The sequence below is a fragment of the Pyxicephalus adspersus genome, chromosome 10 (assembly GCF_032062135.1).
Source record: "Pyxicephalus adspersus chromosome 10, UCB_Pads_2.0, whole genome shotgun sequence".
In the NCBI taxonomy this organism is placed as follows: Eukaryota; Metazoa; Chordata; class Amphibia; order Anura; family Pyxicephalidae; genus Pyxicephalus; species Pyxicephalus adspersus.
The window spans coordinates 26,937,918-26,952,825 of record NC_092867.1 but is presented as its reverse complement, the minus strand read 5'-3'; the positions used below and the strand labels follow the sequence as shown (position 1 = coordinate 26,952,825).

Genomic DNA, 14,908 nt, shown 5'->3' with positions numbered 1-14,908 from the left:
GCTGTGCCCAAAAACAGTTTTTGAGAAATATCTTCTATAGGAAAGCTTCACTTTTTTATATTGAGTTCCCAATTTGCATGGAGGGTATTGTTGTTGCTTTTCACAAACCTGTAGGTGCAATAAAATCTTTGAATATTATGATTACTCTCATTGCTAATATTTATTCTTTGTTTTTGTATGTGCATTTAATAACTAGGAAACTAGTTTGGTTTTTAGCTAACATATGGAAGTTCTGGATCAGAGAACCAGAATCAGAGTTATAAATTAATAAACATGATTCTACAGAAACATACCTTGGTAAATCAGGAAGACATATAAACAAAATTGGGTATGCTGGTGGTATATTACTTATCCAAAGCCTAATGTCAAAAATTACTATAATGGTGATAGATGTGCCAAAAGCATTTTGCTTCTGAAAGTATTTTAGGAGAGTGCAGTCTGATAGCATTTTATCAAATCCGATGTTTCATTATGTTATTTATCTGACCGCATACACATCTGCTGAGAAGCTATTTGCTTTAATTTCTAGGAATTGCACCATTAATTTGAGAACAGAACCTTGTGTTCTGTATCCTGGAATTAGACCATAAATTACAAGAACACATCAACTGCACATACTAAATGGCATGGAATTAATATATATTGAAATCTTCAAGGTCACCTGCCAGTCTCCTAAACTTTAATGGCATTTCTAAATATTATCATAGATATGATTGATAAGTCTTTGTTAATGTACTGCATCTAAAGGAATGTTCAGCATATTTCAGAGATCATTTTAGATATTTAAAAAATATTCCATATAGTTTAAGGTGCGTGTATGTAATGGTGTCTATTAGAATTGCCAAGGCAATATTCAGTAGTTACAAAGTGCTAGTAAAATGACAAATAATTCATTGATGAAAAAATGGCTCACAATTATGTAAAGTACACCAGAAGCAACCAATCAGCCATAACTTCAGCATTGCAGATCAGATGATAATATTGACTACTACATGGTATTTGTGTAGTTTGCACTATAGGGAGCCATTTGTTTCATCTACTTCACAATCATTGTTCCTAGCTAGCACTCGATTTTATTACAAATCTCCTGTTTTGCTCTGGAGGTATCCTTGAGTGTAAAGCTAGGTACACACCTGCAATAATTGTCATTAGAAAATGAACAACTAACGATTATACACAATTATTTTGAACGATCCTATTGTGCACAATTCTGTACATGCTGTAACAATACAATCGTTCAAATATAATCCACCAATAGTGTACACACGCTAGATACGATCGTTTTAACGATGTAGGAAGTGACATGTAAAGAAGAAAGTGTACTGCAGAACCATTCACGATCACTGAACGACCATACACACAATAGATTGCGAACAATCGTCGCCCCAAACAGATCTGTCGGGACGGTCGTTCATTTCTAGCGACGTTCCTCATTGATCGGCGGCGTTGTGCACTTTTTTGTTAACGATTATCGGACGAACGGTTCATTTTGTTTCAAATCGAATTTGTTGTACTTTGTAATATAATCAGTGCCCCCCTAGGGCCAAAATTACATTGTTTAGACCACAAGAATATATTGTGGCCTACTTTGAACCTGTGATTTTCTGTACTACTTCGTTATATTGACAATACATATAAATACACTTTTTGTGCCTAAAACCCTGCTTTATTTCTCTCCTTTGTTTTTTGGTTATCTTACATATTTGAGGGTTGGCACCTAGATTATTCAAGAAATAATAGTGACAAGTACCACCACCAACACCCAATACGTTTCCAATGATAATTATTGCACCTGTGTACGCAGCTTAAGGATAGTGGATGTTATCAGATCATTCCAAGAGTAGATGTGCTCTGTTTTTTTACGTGTGAATTTGGGAAGATTATAAGGCAAGGGAATGTGCAAAGTGATATAACACACAGCAACCAGCCAGAAACTATTTCTTACTTGCGCATGTTTTAATGAATAAACTGTGAATTGTATTCTAAAGGTTACAAATGCTGATTCCTTTTCATATCAATTGTTAAAAAATATTTTAATAGCTGTCATGCTGCAAAGATGTAAAAGTCAATAACCAAATTGATGTCTGAATAATACTTATAGTTATAAATTAGTACTGTTGTAAACAGCTGTCAAAGAAGATATTACAAATCTCTCATACAAATACACATTTTGTAGTAAAATTAGGTTTTTAATTATAAAGATTAGAATATTGAATGATTAGATTTTAAAAGAATAGGATTTAGATATAGAATACAACTTTTTAAACCACAAGAATCTGGATTAACCCAGGATAGTCCAGATTTCATCACTCTCAGAAAATTGATTTATTTTGGTTATTGAATGTAGAAGTTTTTATTTTATACGTATGTACTGTACATGAAAGTGTAAATTGATTTGGTTCACAGACATGTTCCTATTTTTAAAGGTGCTGGAGGAAATCTGTCAAAAAAATAACTGGGGTCAGCCAGTATACCAACTGCACTCTGCAATCGGCCAAGACCAGAGACAATTGTTCCTATATAAAATCACCATTCCTGTCCTTGCTAGTCAGAACCCTGCTATGTAAGTGTCTATATTATATTGGACATTTATTTGTTCACAGATGTGGCTCCCGTTCAGTATTAAAACAGACCGAATCTGTTGTATTCTGTTAATATAATGGTTATTTTATACCTCTTTGCTATGTTTGTGTTTTTTTTTCACACTTCAAACTTTATTAGTAAAACAATAAATAACAATAATTCACAACAGTATACATTTTGTAGCATCAAAGTAAACAGAGTCACATATTAACAGTTATTTTACCACAACTATGTTTGTGTTTTAATATTCATTTTACACAGTGTAAAAAATATCAAATAATATTTCTAGTAATAATTGTCATTGGCTATTAGCCCTTGTGAAGAAAGACATCTGTTTTCCCCTCTCATATTTCCATTCCTTGTAATACCATAAAGCAGTTTTCTGATCTATTTTAACCCGAGGTAACCCTAAAATGTCTCAGGGAACGAGTTTCTCTGGTGAAATAAAGCATTGGTGGCTGGAATACCACCTTTATATTTACTAAAAACATCAATAGAGTCATGCAGCTGACATATCAAATCATATTGGTCCCAGAACTATGTAGACATCATAAAATGGGAGGAAAATCAGCCTAACGGGAACTCTGGGGTTGCATGGAAGCCTAGTAGAAAATGACTGCCTTAGTTTACTTTGGTACATATTTTTAGATATTTCTGGTCATTGCTATGTATATAAAAGGATGTAAAATATATTACAGACTGGCAGTACAGTAACAGTGTAAAGCAAAAATCCCTCTGCCCTCTCATCCCCATTACCTCGTGTAAGACCAGAAACATTACATAGAAGCCTTTATTGCAGGCCCATATGGCCAACATAGAAAGCTTACATGTTTTAGTCTAATCATACCTTAGTCATGGCTTACAAACCTTTTATACTCATTATACCAGGAATCCCTCACTGCTTCCTCCTCTGTAGCCAGCCATGGAATAACTGGTGCTCCCATGGAGCAATGAATTAGACTCCCCAGTGCTCAGGATTTGGGATTGGATGCTAGATAAGTCACACATTTCAGATGTTGTGGATTGACAATGCATGTGTCTGTGTCTAAAAACACTGCAATAATAACGCACAATATTAGCAAATTATTTTAAAATTATCTCTGGTCTTGTTATAGACATAATACCGTTAATGTCAACTCCATCATTTACATATTGTTATATTGCTCCTATAGCCACCCATTTACTCCTCCAAAGCTCTGTATATCTGTGGATGAAGCAAAAAACTATGCAGCAGAGTTTACACTTCAGACCTTAGGAATCCCATCAGAAACGGCTGAGGCACCAGCAGCTTTTGCAGGTAACTTCTATGTCTACCCATGTTTCATCCTTGTCCATATGTTCACTTTATTAAAACTGGCCCTCCTTGTTTACCCCTCTGGGTCCTGGATATTTCCTATATATATTTAGGGTGGTTCCACAAAGCAATTATAAACCATACAGTTCAAGAATGGAAAAAACACATTTGTGAAAGAAAATCATAGGGATCATACTGATCCAACAAAAGTAGTGATTTTTAGAATTATTTCATGTAAATATTTTTGGCATTTTTCAAATGAAGATCTATAGTTAAATATGTTGAAAGTCATCAGTTTTCATGAGGTTTACTTTTTACCTTTTTTTAATTATTGGGGACAATAACGGACAAAGCCAACATTGGGCCCCTGTGCATAACAAACTTCCCAACACTGGCCCCCTTCCCAACACTGACCCTCATGCACTGGCACACTTTGAACCTCGCTTTGTCCCTCCCTGAGCTGCAATAGAAATGAGTGATCTGTTCTGCATTCTATCTCTAGTAGTTAAAGGCTTTCTATACATAATCAAGCAAAAGCAGACACTAATTGTATTTTTAAATTTATAACAAAGAATATTGGGGATCTTTGGCTAGCACCGATTTGAATTTGAACATAATAATTTAATAATTATTAAGTATTACTGCTAGTATAAGTGGATCAAAATCCTTTTTTTTAAACTTTTGTGGGCTGTTGTGCTGCGTTAAATACTTTACCAGTTTTTTCTAGGTCAAAATTGTAAGTAAAAATACCATTATTTTATACTATATATTATGCTATTTTGAATTATTTATTTCTATATTATCATTCATGATATCTTTGATTTTATTAAAATTTGTGGTACGAAGAGCAGTGTATGTACTCCAGTAATCTGTTTATATGTTATTTATTATGTTTTCTGATATATATCAGATGCATCAACTGTGCCAGGTTTCATTTAATGTACAACAGTGTATGAACTGTTATTGCTACCCCGGCTAACCATTAAAATTGTTCTTGCACTTTAAAAATGAATTTGGTTACTATGGGTAATATATATATAGTCTATAGTATGATCTGGTATTATAATCTGTCTTGCCTATTTCAGGATATGCCATAGCTAGCTCACCAGCTGCAGTGGCTGCTGCCACCCAACTGAAACAAGCCGTTGCCTTAGGACAAGACCTTGCCGCTTATGCCACCTATGAAGCCTATCCAGCTTTTGCAGTAGCAGCCCGGGGAGATGCATATGGGACATTCTAAGGATGCCTTTGCTCTCATTTAAGCCATCCTGTTTGTGGTGAATGTGAATGACGTTTGGGGTTTCTTTTATATGTGATATCACCACTTTAGTCCATTGTGACCAAATGGAAAAATCACTAAGTTGAATGTTTAGTGTAGTTTTATAGCCATAAGTTTTTATGTTTTTAGTAGTACTGCATTTTATATTTAATGGTCCTCAGCTTCAAGTTTGTTAATACTGTTTACACTTTTTACGCACTAGTTAGCAATGAAGTAATGAAAAAACTATTAGGCCTTCTTAAATTTATTTAGAGGACTTTAAACATTGGATCAAATATATTGTTGAGGAAATGTATTTTTTACCAAGGATAAATGAATATTGCAATGTTTTCCATTTTACTTACTATGGCAATCTGGATAAATCATAAATACTTCCAGAAGTTGGAACAGTGGTCTGAAAGGCCAATTTTTACATTATATTTATGTTTTATCTTCTCCAAATTAGGCTTTGTCATGCAAGTCCAAAGGTTTTAGTACTTTGGATCATTGATCTGGATTGAGTGTGCAGATAGGGAGTTCTGACTTGCATAGAATAGTATAGTAGCCAGCCACAGCCAAATAAATAGTATTTAGGAAAAATCAGGAGGAGAATAGATATGACATCCTCCTTATTTATCTCAGTACAGGTTCCCTGTGCACTTCCAGGTCCCAGATATCCTCCTACTTCCTTAACCTCATATCCAAAACCTAATGATAGTGTATAAAGTTTTATTATATAGATAGGATGTTTTAAGTATTTTATCCTATGCTGCTGTTTTATGTTTTTGCATGTTAGAAAATGAATTCTATATAACCAATAGGGAAATCAGAGTAGCTATGTTGCAATTCAAATACTAATGGTGATTTAAGTTATGGTTTGCCAGACCATCGTTTGATTTGAATAAGTAATGCTGGCCATTGTTAAGCTGGTATTTTTTGTTAAGCATCTCTATGCATTAGTGGGTGACAGAGAAGTTACTAAATATCTGACACTTGGTAACCACTTTAAAAGGAAGAGAATTCTCTACGACACCTTCCATTGTGTAGCCAGCACACCTTTGCTAAATGTGTCTTTAAGTTTGTTGCCTATCTGTCACCCCTACATATAAAATTCCCCCAGCTAAGTCTTCTAACCATTTTGTGAGTTTTTTGAAGATTAGACACCCATACAATGTTTAGCAGGTCTACACACATTTGCACATTCCCAATGCTAAGTACACATGCTGTAAGCTTAAACATTTTTACAAGAGGCATTTTACATTTGGACTTATAATTTCATATTGCATTCACAAAGGGGTTAAAAGGACAAAGTAGTTATTAGTGAAGTGACACAAACATAATCAACTAGTAGATGGGCAGACAAATTGTTGATTCCGAGCATATGTAAGCAGGATATATAAAAATGTAATTGGTTGGTCTCTCTTCTTCCAATCGCTAAGCTTGCATGACCTTTGTAAGGTAGTCTACACATGTCAAGCTAATGGCAAAAAAAAGAGTAAGGTCAGCAGTATTAAAGAAGATTGTGCACATGGAGCACTTATATTTGTACAGATGATACTTCTGTTTGTAAAGAACTGTCAACTGTGAATTTAAAAAAAAGTATTTCATACAATGAGGTAATGTTGAAATCTATACATAGTTGCCATCATGATACTGTGGACAGTTCCAAATAAAACTGAAACCTGAAACTGGATCTGAAAATATATACAAGCGTTTGACTCAAGATTCATTAAGTTGCAAATGGGCCACCAAGATCTACCTCTGAAATTCATTGAAAGGGTACTAATCACAATTCTGCAATTTAATCTAGAGTCAGAGGTGAAAAGCCCCAAAGATATTGGACGATCAGTCACCTGGACTCAGCACACATGGTCATCCAGCCACTAAGAACCTATATACCGTATAATCCTTTTAGGTCATCACATGAGAAGAGACATAATGTCAGACTTCATCTGACCTCTCATCCAGAGCAGCCATTAGGTGCTTGATCATTGTACATGATGCACATATTTTTTAGCAATTTAGCAGGTGTACCAACCATTTGAATCTTCTGTCATTCAGGGTGGCAAAGGTCTTTCGTTACATGTACTAGCAGATAGTGAATTACCTCCAGTGGATTTGGCACATGGACGAATGGCACAATACTGTCCATGGTATCTTGATGGTAGCTAACATTTACCTTTTTTTTTTTACTACAAGTTAGTCATGATTTGGTGACCTGTTTTGACTCTTCTTGTAGGAAGGCAGTTTGAAAATATTTTAATATTGAGGTGGGCACAAAAAATATAAAACTGTTCTGCAAATGATGAAAACAAATGTAATAAATAAAATGGAATATAATAAGTAAAATGTATATGTAAATACTGTTAAAAACATTGAAATTATTCATGAGAGAGATGCTAATTACAACACCAATAAACTTGTGCATACCATCTTAATGTGCTTGTGTATTGTACTTTGTTGCCTCTTTTTTTTTTTTTCTATAGGACGGCTGAATATGAAAGAATTTCTTTACACTTACACTGTCTAGTTTGGCTTTATCTTAAAAAATGTGTCTAGTATCACTGCCCTCCCCCCGACTTTTAGTTTTGGAATCTCACATCTAGGTGGAATTTGGTTCTAAAGGTGAACTTTGGTTTATTTGATCAATCGATTCTGAAAGCTTTGACTTGTACAGGGAGGAACGTGTCACAACCTGACAGTCAAAGCACACTGAACTGTAACATAAGCGGGAGTTCTTCACCAAAAGCAACCTTTATAACCGATTCAAAAGGTAATATTTAAAAAATTTAGAAAAGTATAAATATGGTGCAGACATTAGCATGATGTCATTTAAATTAGCATTTGTATGCATTTTTTTTTTTTTGTTTAAAAAATAACATTGGTTTGTGGAGTATGCTGTAAGCTGTTTATATGGGTCAAGGTGGTGCCCAAAATTCAGATTTACAGGTATTAATAAAACAATGCTTTCCATATTACTATTTAAAATCACCTTGGGGAACCAGGTCTAATAAGCTATGTGGTTTATATTGGATAGCGATCATGGGCCTGACTAAAGGTGTGGGCACAACACATTTTAATAGGCACTAGACATTCTTTATTAAATTTGAAGTAAATTCCACTGCCAGTGCCCAAAATTTGTGCCACATCATGGCATACCTACCTGTCATACTGCTACCTTCAAGCACTGCAACAACTGTAATACCCCTCATAGCTATGTCACTGCCGCTGACATCTTCAACTCATTTTCTTCCATGCTTGACTCATTGACCAGGTCATGAACACATATATTGACCACATATTGAATCCCACATATACAATGTCTAAGATTATAAGTAATCTTTAATATGGAGCCCGTCTATCTACTTCTACCATCTTCTGAAATCACCTGGCTGGTATGCTGGCCTGTGGATATGTATTGCTATGACTTCTGTACTAACTTGTTTAAATTAGATGTCTTTTTCTATATACTTGTTTTTGGACATTTGCAATTAAATGTCTGTGGTTGGGAGACAATAATTAGGTATACAATGGGCAGATCTGCAGTTGGTTGCTTTTTAACAACCACTAACTTAATGAAAATGTTGCTCTCTGGGTTCCCATCTGAAGTTGAGCAACACTAGGATAAACCAAATCTCCAAATAAATATCCATCTCCAAAAAAGAACTCAATTGAATAAGGCTGAATGTGCTTCTGCTTTATTATGTTCCTAACGTTTAATCGTATGACAGGTATAACTACTGTGGTTTTACAATTGCAGTTTGTCTCTTTTGACAATTTTCGGAGCCCCAGAACATAAAACAAAAAATAGGATCACTCATAGACAGCTCTCAATCCACTTTCATCCTGTAATAGTCGGAAGAAATTATCAGATAAAGTGCAGAAACACTGGTTTGTAAATAGGTTTATGATATTTGACATGCTATTTTCCACTAGAAATCTATGTATAAGGGATGTCTAATACAGAGCTACATTTATACTGCATGGAAGGGAATAGAAAAATCAATTTTTTATTTTAGGCTTAATCTAATAAAATATATCATATCTCTACTTTACACTGAAAGATTGTGTTAGAATGTTGATAACTTTGCCCATGGTTTTTTTCAGGCTTGTACAATTTACAAGCAAAATATTTAATGTGATAAGAGTTTTATGATGAAATAATAAATACATAATAGTTTGAATCAAAGCTAGTGTTTGTTTGACAATTAGAATGACATGAAATGTTATTTTATATTTAGCTATCAAACTGTTATGCCGGTGTGCTCTTAATAAATGATAACATCCTACATGTGATGCATACAGCAAAAGTGACAGCCTATGACAAGCAGTTACATCATAAAGTAAATCTAGACACAAAATTAATAAGATTTGCAACATTATAGCATCTTTAATAGGCCATTTGTCACATAAGTATGAGTGTGTACAACAAAGTTGCTGCAGATTGATCAGATATACATCCATGAGAACCTAATCTAAATCACAATCTAAAGGTGTTCTATTAGATTAATATCCGGTGACAGTAAAGGCTCCTTTGAGTAGGGTAAACTCATTGTAATGTTTAGGAAACTAAGTTGAGATGATCTGAGCATGGTGGCATGATTTGTTATCCTCCTGGGAGTAGCCATTATAGGATGAGTACTGAAGTGATAAATGGATAGACATGGTGAGCAGCAAAGTCATTGGGTATTAAGCGGCCCAAAGTTTGCCATGAAAATATCCCCCATACTATTAACCAACACTAGCCTGAACCATTGATGCAAGGCAGCATAGATACATGCTTTTATATTGTTGATGCCAAATTTCAATGCTATCCAAACTTCACAGCAGAAATTGAGATGTGAATTATAGCTTCAGATGCCTGTTCTTAGCTGACAGGAGTAGCACATGGTGTGGCCTCCTTCAAGGTTTGACATATCGTACATTCAGAGATTCTCTTCTGCATACCTCAGTTTCCTCTGCTTCAATCAGTCTGGCCATTCTCCTCTGACCTGGCATCAAACAAGGCATTTATGAACAGTGTTGCCGCTGCTCACTGGATATTATCCCATTTTTATGCCATTCTCTGTAAATCAATGAGCAGGAGATCGGACAGTTTTTCTTCCTGACAACTTGAAATAATACTAATTCTTATTGTTTAATGGGTCTCTTTAAATTGACCCTGTCATCACAGGTCCACAAATCCCTGAAGGTATTTGAGTGATAAGATGGGTCCAATACCCTCTCACCAGCTCCTATTACCTATAGTGCACTGATGGCCAATCTTTTTGTACCTACGGACCACTAATTTCACGGACGGGCTGTGCATGCACGGAGAGCCGTGTGTCACTCAAAGGGGAAAGCACTTCCCCCATACCGATGTCATGATGCCGGAACCAGCCCACTCTCCCATCGCAGGTCTGAGCCGTAAACTTTATGGGAGAAATAGTACGTAACTCAGGCCGGTGCACGCCACTAGCGGGGTCCTTCTCCTGACCCTGCAGGGGGGTGCATTGGCCAGAGCTGCAGACCACCGGTTGGCGACTGTTGCTATAGTGAATAACTGTAGCAACTAATCTTTTTAAACAACGCTATCCAATCTTGGTTATCAAGAACCAGGATCCAGACACATTTTTACTATTTCAGTAACAGCAATATATTAGTCAAGGTATGGATTACATATCAGAAAATGACTTTGTTCTTATAAAAATCCTGGGATTTATGTGGCCCTGTGGAACTTGAGTTGGACCTGTTCTAAAATAAGGGAATCAGGTTATTAAAAAACACCACCAAATATCCTCACCTCTAAGATTGTAAGCCCTTATGGTCAGTGCCCTCTCCTCCTGCTGTCTCATTGTCTATTATAAAGTATTGTCATTTGCAGCCCCCATTTATTTCTCAATGCTGTGTATTATGTTGGCTCGGTATGAATAAAGGTCGATATTATAAAAAATATAATCCCTAACATATCATGATTGTTCATCCTTTTCTTCCTGGATGGTGTTGTGTGAATATTGGTAATATAGTGCTGACTTTCAGAAAGTGTGTGAACTAAGACTACCATCTAGTGGTGTATTCACTAACCAGAATGCACAAGATTCATTTTATGAATATAGCTTTCATCATTCACTGTTTCAAAGTTATTGGCTAATTTTAAATTGATGTCAGCTGTCTGCTAAATATAGCTCTCCGTGTGAACATCTATTCATTGTAATAACAACTCTAGACAGCAGCGCCTGAGGGTTCACTGCTTCAATTTTGGTCTATAAAGAACTTTCTGTGGTTTGAAAATGGGGCATCAAAGCTCTCCCACAGATTGAATATTATGTTTTACATTTCAAATATTTTTTTTCTTTATAACATAAAAAGTTAGGAAAGTTTCTGCACTTTAATTTTCGGTTTGCTTGATCAGGCTGCAAACTAAAATTCAGCTAACTGTTTTTATTGTATGTCATATATAAAATTGAACTGTTTGTATTTATGGCCCACAATTTTCATTATATTTAGGGAAAATTAACTGACATGATTTGCAGTAAAAATTGAGGCATTGTGGGCTTAGCAAGATCACCGCATGTATGGGGGTCTATTTAAAATGTAAATCTGATATTCACCTCCTGGTGGAAAATCTTTAAAGTTCATGTTTTTCAATGCCAGTGATTGATTCTCCACCAAAGCATGTTTTAGTGAATATCAGATTCACATCTTTATAGGCCCCACATTGTGCTGGAAACTGTCTGCATTGCTAAAACTGACTTGGTTTAAGGTGGCCCTGTCTTTAATTTAAGAACTACTGACTCCTAACAAAATCAGATTGTTCTTCCTTTAACAGGAACCCATCAAATAATATTGCATCCCATTTCATTGTGTAACCTACCATCTGCCATAGCTAACATTATGAGAGAACAGCATAATTTTGAACTTTGCAAACAGTAGCTTCTAACAGTAATAATATACATCAAAAATGTGTCAGTAATGACATTTAATGAAACATGCAATTATGTTCTAAATGTATGGTTTCAGAGATTCTTAGGTGAATGACAGGCTAAATATATCTGAGCTCAGGAAAATGAGGCAGCAGTGAATAAAACAGTAATGTGTCCTTGCACCGATCACAGGCCTTCTGTCTGCTTACTGAACAGTATGAGAACCAAACAGCTGATTAAGTATGTATTAGGACAACCTTTGGACTTGTAACATGAATGTCTCACCCTCCTCACTGAACTAGTTACCAGTATTCACAACAGTTATACAAGTTGCTTGGTTGGTGGGCGCCATTTATAGCAAAATACTTGGTGTTCTCTTTACTGCTAAATGTTCAGGAGATTTTGTAGAGGGATCAGTTCACATAAGATGTTTAAGTTCATCTTGCCATTAAATATCTGGGCTGCTAATTCTAGTAGTATTCATCTCCTGGTCAGCATTTTGTCATTCTGTCTTCTCTGCTTCGCCATTGAACATGGAAATAGTCAACTGCCAATTTGGACCTATCACCAAGATTTTTACTTTATTTAAAAGGGTAGATAACCTTTTTATATAAAGGAAAAATACGTTGGTTTTTTTTCTACTAAATCCAATCTAATTTTTTTTTCATTGCAGTTGTAAAGACTGAATGGCAGTGCAGAGCCTCCGGGGATACTTACGTCATGATATTGGGCATGTACAGAAGGGCTTTTCCTTGCAATGCATAAAAAGTTCCAATCTCATGCACGCACAGTGTGATCGGCACTGTTTTTTTTTTCATTTACAAGAGTATATGTCACCCGATTGGGTGACGAAGGCAGAAGAAGAATAAGAAGGAAGAAGATGGCAGCACCCGCCACTTCCTCCACACCGGGACAAAGAAAGAATCCAGGACACCGTGGAAAGGAAATCGAGGCCTGGTATGATTGGGGCTCTGCGGAATTAAAGGTAAGTGGTGTTTTTTTATTTTACTGACTGTTGCACTTTAGGTTGTGACTTCTAACCTGCGCACAAAGCGGCATAATGTAAAAAGTACAGAAGTACAGTAAAACCATTAATACCTATTTACTAAAACAATTTCTTCCTCGAAGGACATGTGCTTGGTTTGGTTTCTATTAATATCTAATCAGCTATCATTTCTACAAGATGATGAGATTATAGACAAATGTCGAAGACATAGAAAGGGAATATTCTTATCCCTATTTCATGCATGCATTCAGCACAGGGGTTGTAGGATTTTTACTTATTTTTACGTTCAGCCAAAATTTGAAGAAGCTTCATGACCAAATCCAGGTTCCTGAAGAATGTTTTTCTCTTTTGTTTGGCAGGCATTACCTATCTATCTCTCAGTGATAACATATGTTTTATATTATGGACAATCTCTCTGAAAACTACTTTCATGTAATACTAATTTGTTTGTACTAAGTTAAATAAATCCTTTCTTGAAGGTGACTACAGATGGGCATTTTTTGCCAGATTTGAGAAGTGCTGAGAGATTTCTTTATTGTCACTATAATGTCTATATCAGTTGGTTTCCTTTGTTTCCTTTGCTTGCCACTAAACTAATACAGCACTTGCTTGGTGAAGCCATCTCTGTTTACACACATACATTTTTCCAGAAGTTCCTAAAGCATATGTACACCCAAAAATCTTATATATTACAGCTTACCAGTTCTTAGATGTGATGGCTGTGTTACTTTTATTTTTTAGGCTTTTCACTCCTTTTTTCAAGATAGTCCTGCAAATAAAACACTTCCTGTTCCTTTTTGTCTACAATGAAACCATTGAACTGATAGGACAAGATAGATCAGAATGTTTGTGCTACCTTTTCAACTCACAAGAAACACAACATTTCTGGAAACATCAACAGGTTGTTTTCTGTATTTGCAAAAAATGTTACTTGCCTGCAAAATGAACACCAAGGCAGCAACCACATCTAAGGACTAGTTGGCTGATATATATTTTTCATAAATATGTAATTATATTTTTAAAGCAGAACTAAAGTTCAAATTTTGAGAATACATTATCAGACAGGTCATTATTGCAGAAAGGGACAGATGATGTTACCTCGAAATGTGCCAGGAAGCCCACATTTGTGGCCCAGCCAATCGAGATGTCTGAAGATCTTCCAATGAAAGAGAATTCTGAGAAATGATGGAACAGGTAACACATATTTTGTTCTGCTTTAAGTTTTATAGTTGTTAGGTTTTAGATATGCTTTAAAATCCTTACATTTGATGTAGACACTCTTTATGCTTGAAACTGTTGGTCAGTAATCTGTATTTAACATGGCATATAAAATATGAATATAGTTTTGGAAAATAGTTGTTAAAGGTGTGGTCTAGGCTTACAGAGAAAGAGGTCAACATTGTTTTGTGTTATCGCATCTAGGTTATCTGTAGCTTTTAAGAATATGATAATCTACGATAAACCTTGTAAAGCTTGGGAATGATTTATGTAATAGATGTGCACCTTGTAGGGTGGGCAAAGATCATTGCCTGCATTTACAATTCAGCCTTAGACAGAATTAGAGAAGGGGAACAAGGAACAACAATGAGTTAGTAGGCTGTTGATCTACCATTGTTTCTATAATGTAATGCTTCCACTGGTGGAACTATCACTAATTGACTCATTAACCTCCCTAGAGGTAACTGCGAGTGTGACTCGGGGTAGAAAAAAGTTTCTAAAAGCGGTAACCCTGAGTCACACTCTGGGTAGGTAATCCTATGGGAGGTAATAGTAAATAGAGCCTTACCTGATCCGCCGGCGTCCCGCGTCGTCCATCCCTGCGATCTCCGTCTTCTTGTCTCCTCTTCCGGCCAGCTTCTGCATCA

General features: G+C 35.7%; 1 protein-coding gene and 1 long non-coding RNA gene across 4 annotated transcripts in view; both read left to right on the top strand.

The window, feature by feature from the left end:
• The window catches only part of A1CF (APOBEC1 complementation factor), a 38,272-nt gene extending 30,701 nt beyond the window's left edge, over positions 1 to 7,571 (top strand). For all 3 annotated transcript variants that reach the window (XM_072423239.1, XM_072423237.1, XM_072423238.1), the window contains exons 10-12: positions 2,427 to 2,563; positions 3,756 to 3,880; positions 4,963 to 7,571. In XM_072423239.1, coding sequence (XP_072279340.1) covers positions 2,427 to 2,563; positions 3,756 to 3,880; positions 4,963 to 5,117 — 417 coding nt within the window. In that variant the 3' untranslated portion in view covers positions 5,118 to 7,571. The remainder of the gene's footprint in view (positions 1 to 2,426; positions 2,564 to 3,755; positions 3,881 to 4,962) is intronic.
• Positions 7,572 to 7,842: 271 nt separating this feature from the next.
• LOC140339473 (uncharacterized) overlaps positions 7,843 to 14,908 on the top strand; it is a 30,321-nt gene continuing 23,255 nt past the window's right edge. The window contains exons 1-3 of the long non-coding RNA XR_011922446.1: positions 7,843 to 7,908; positions 12,711 to 13,022; positions 14,122 to 14,237. This is a non-coding gene — a long non-coding RNA (uncharacterized lncRNA). The remainder of the gene's footprint in view (positions 7,909 to 12,710; positions 13,023 to 14,121; positions 14,238 to 14,908) is intronic.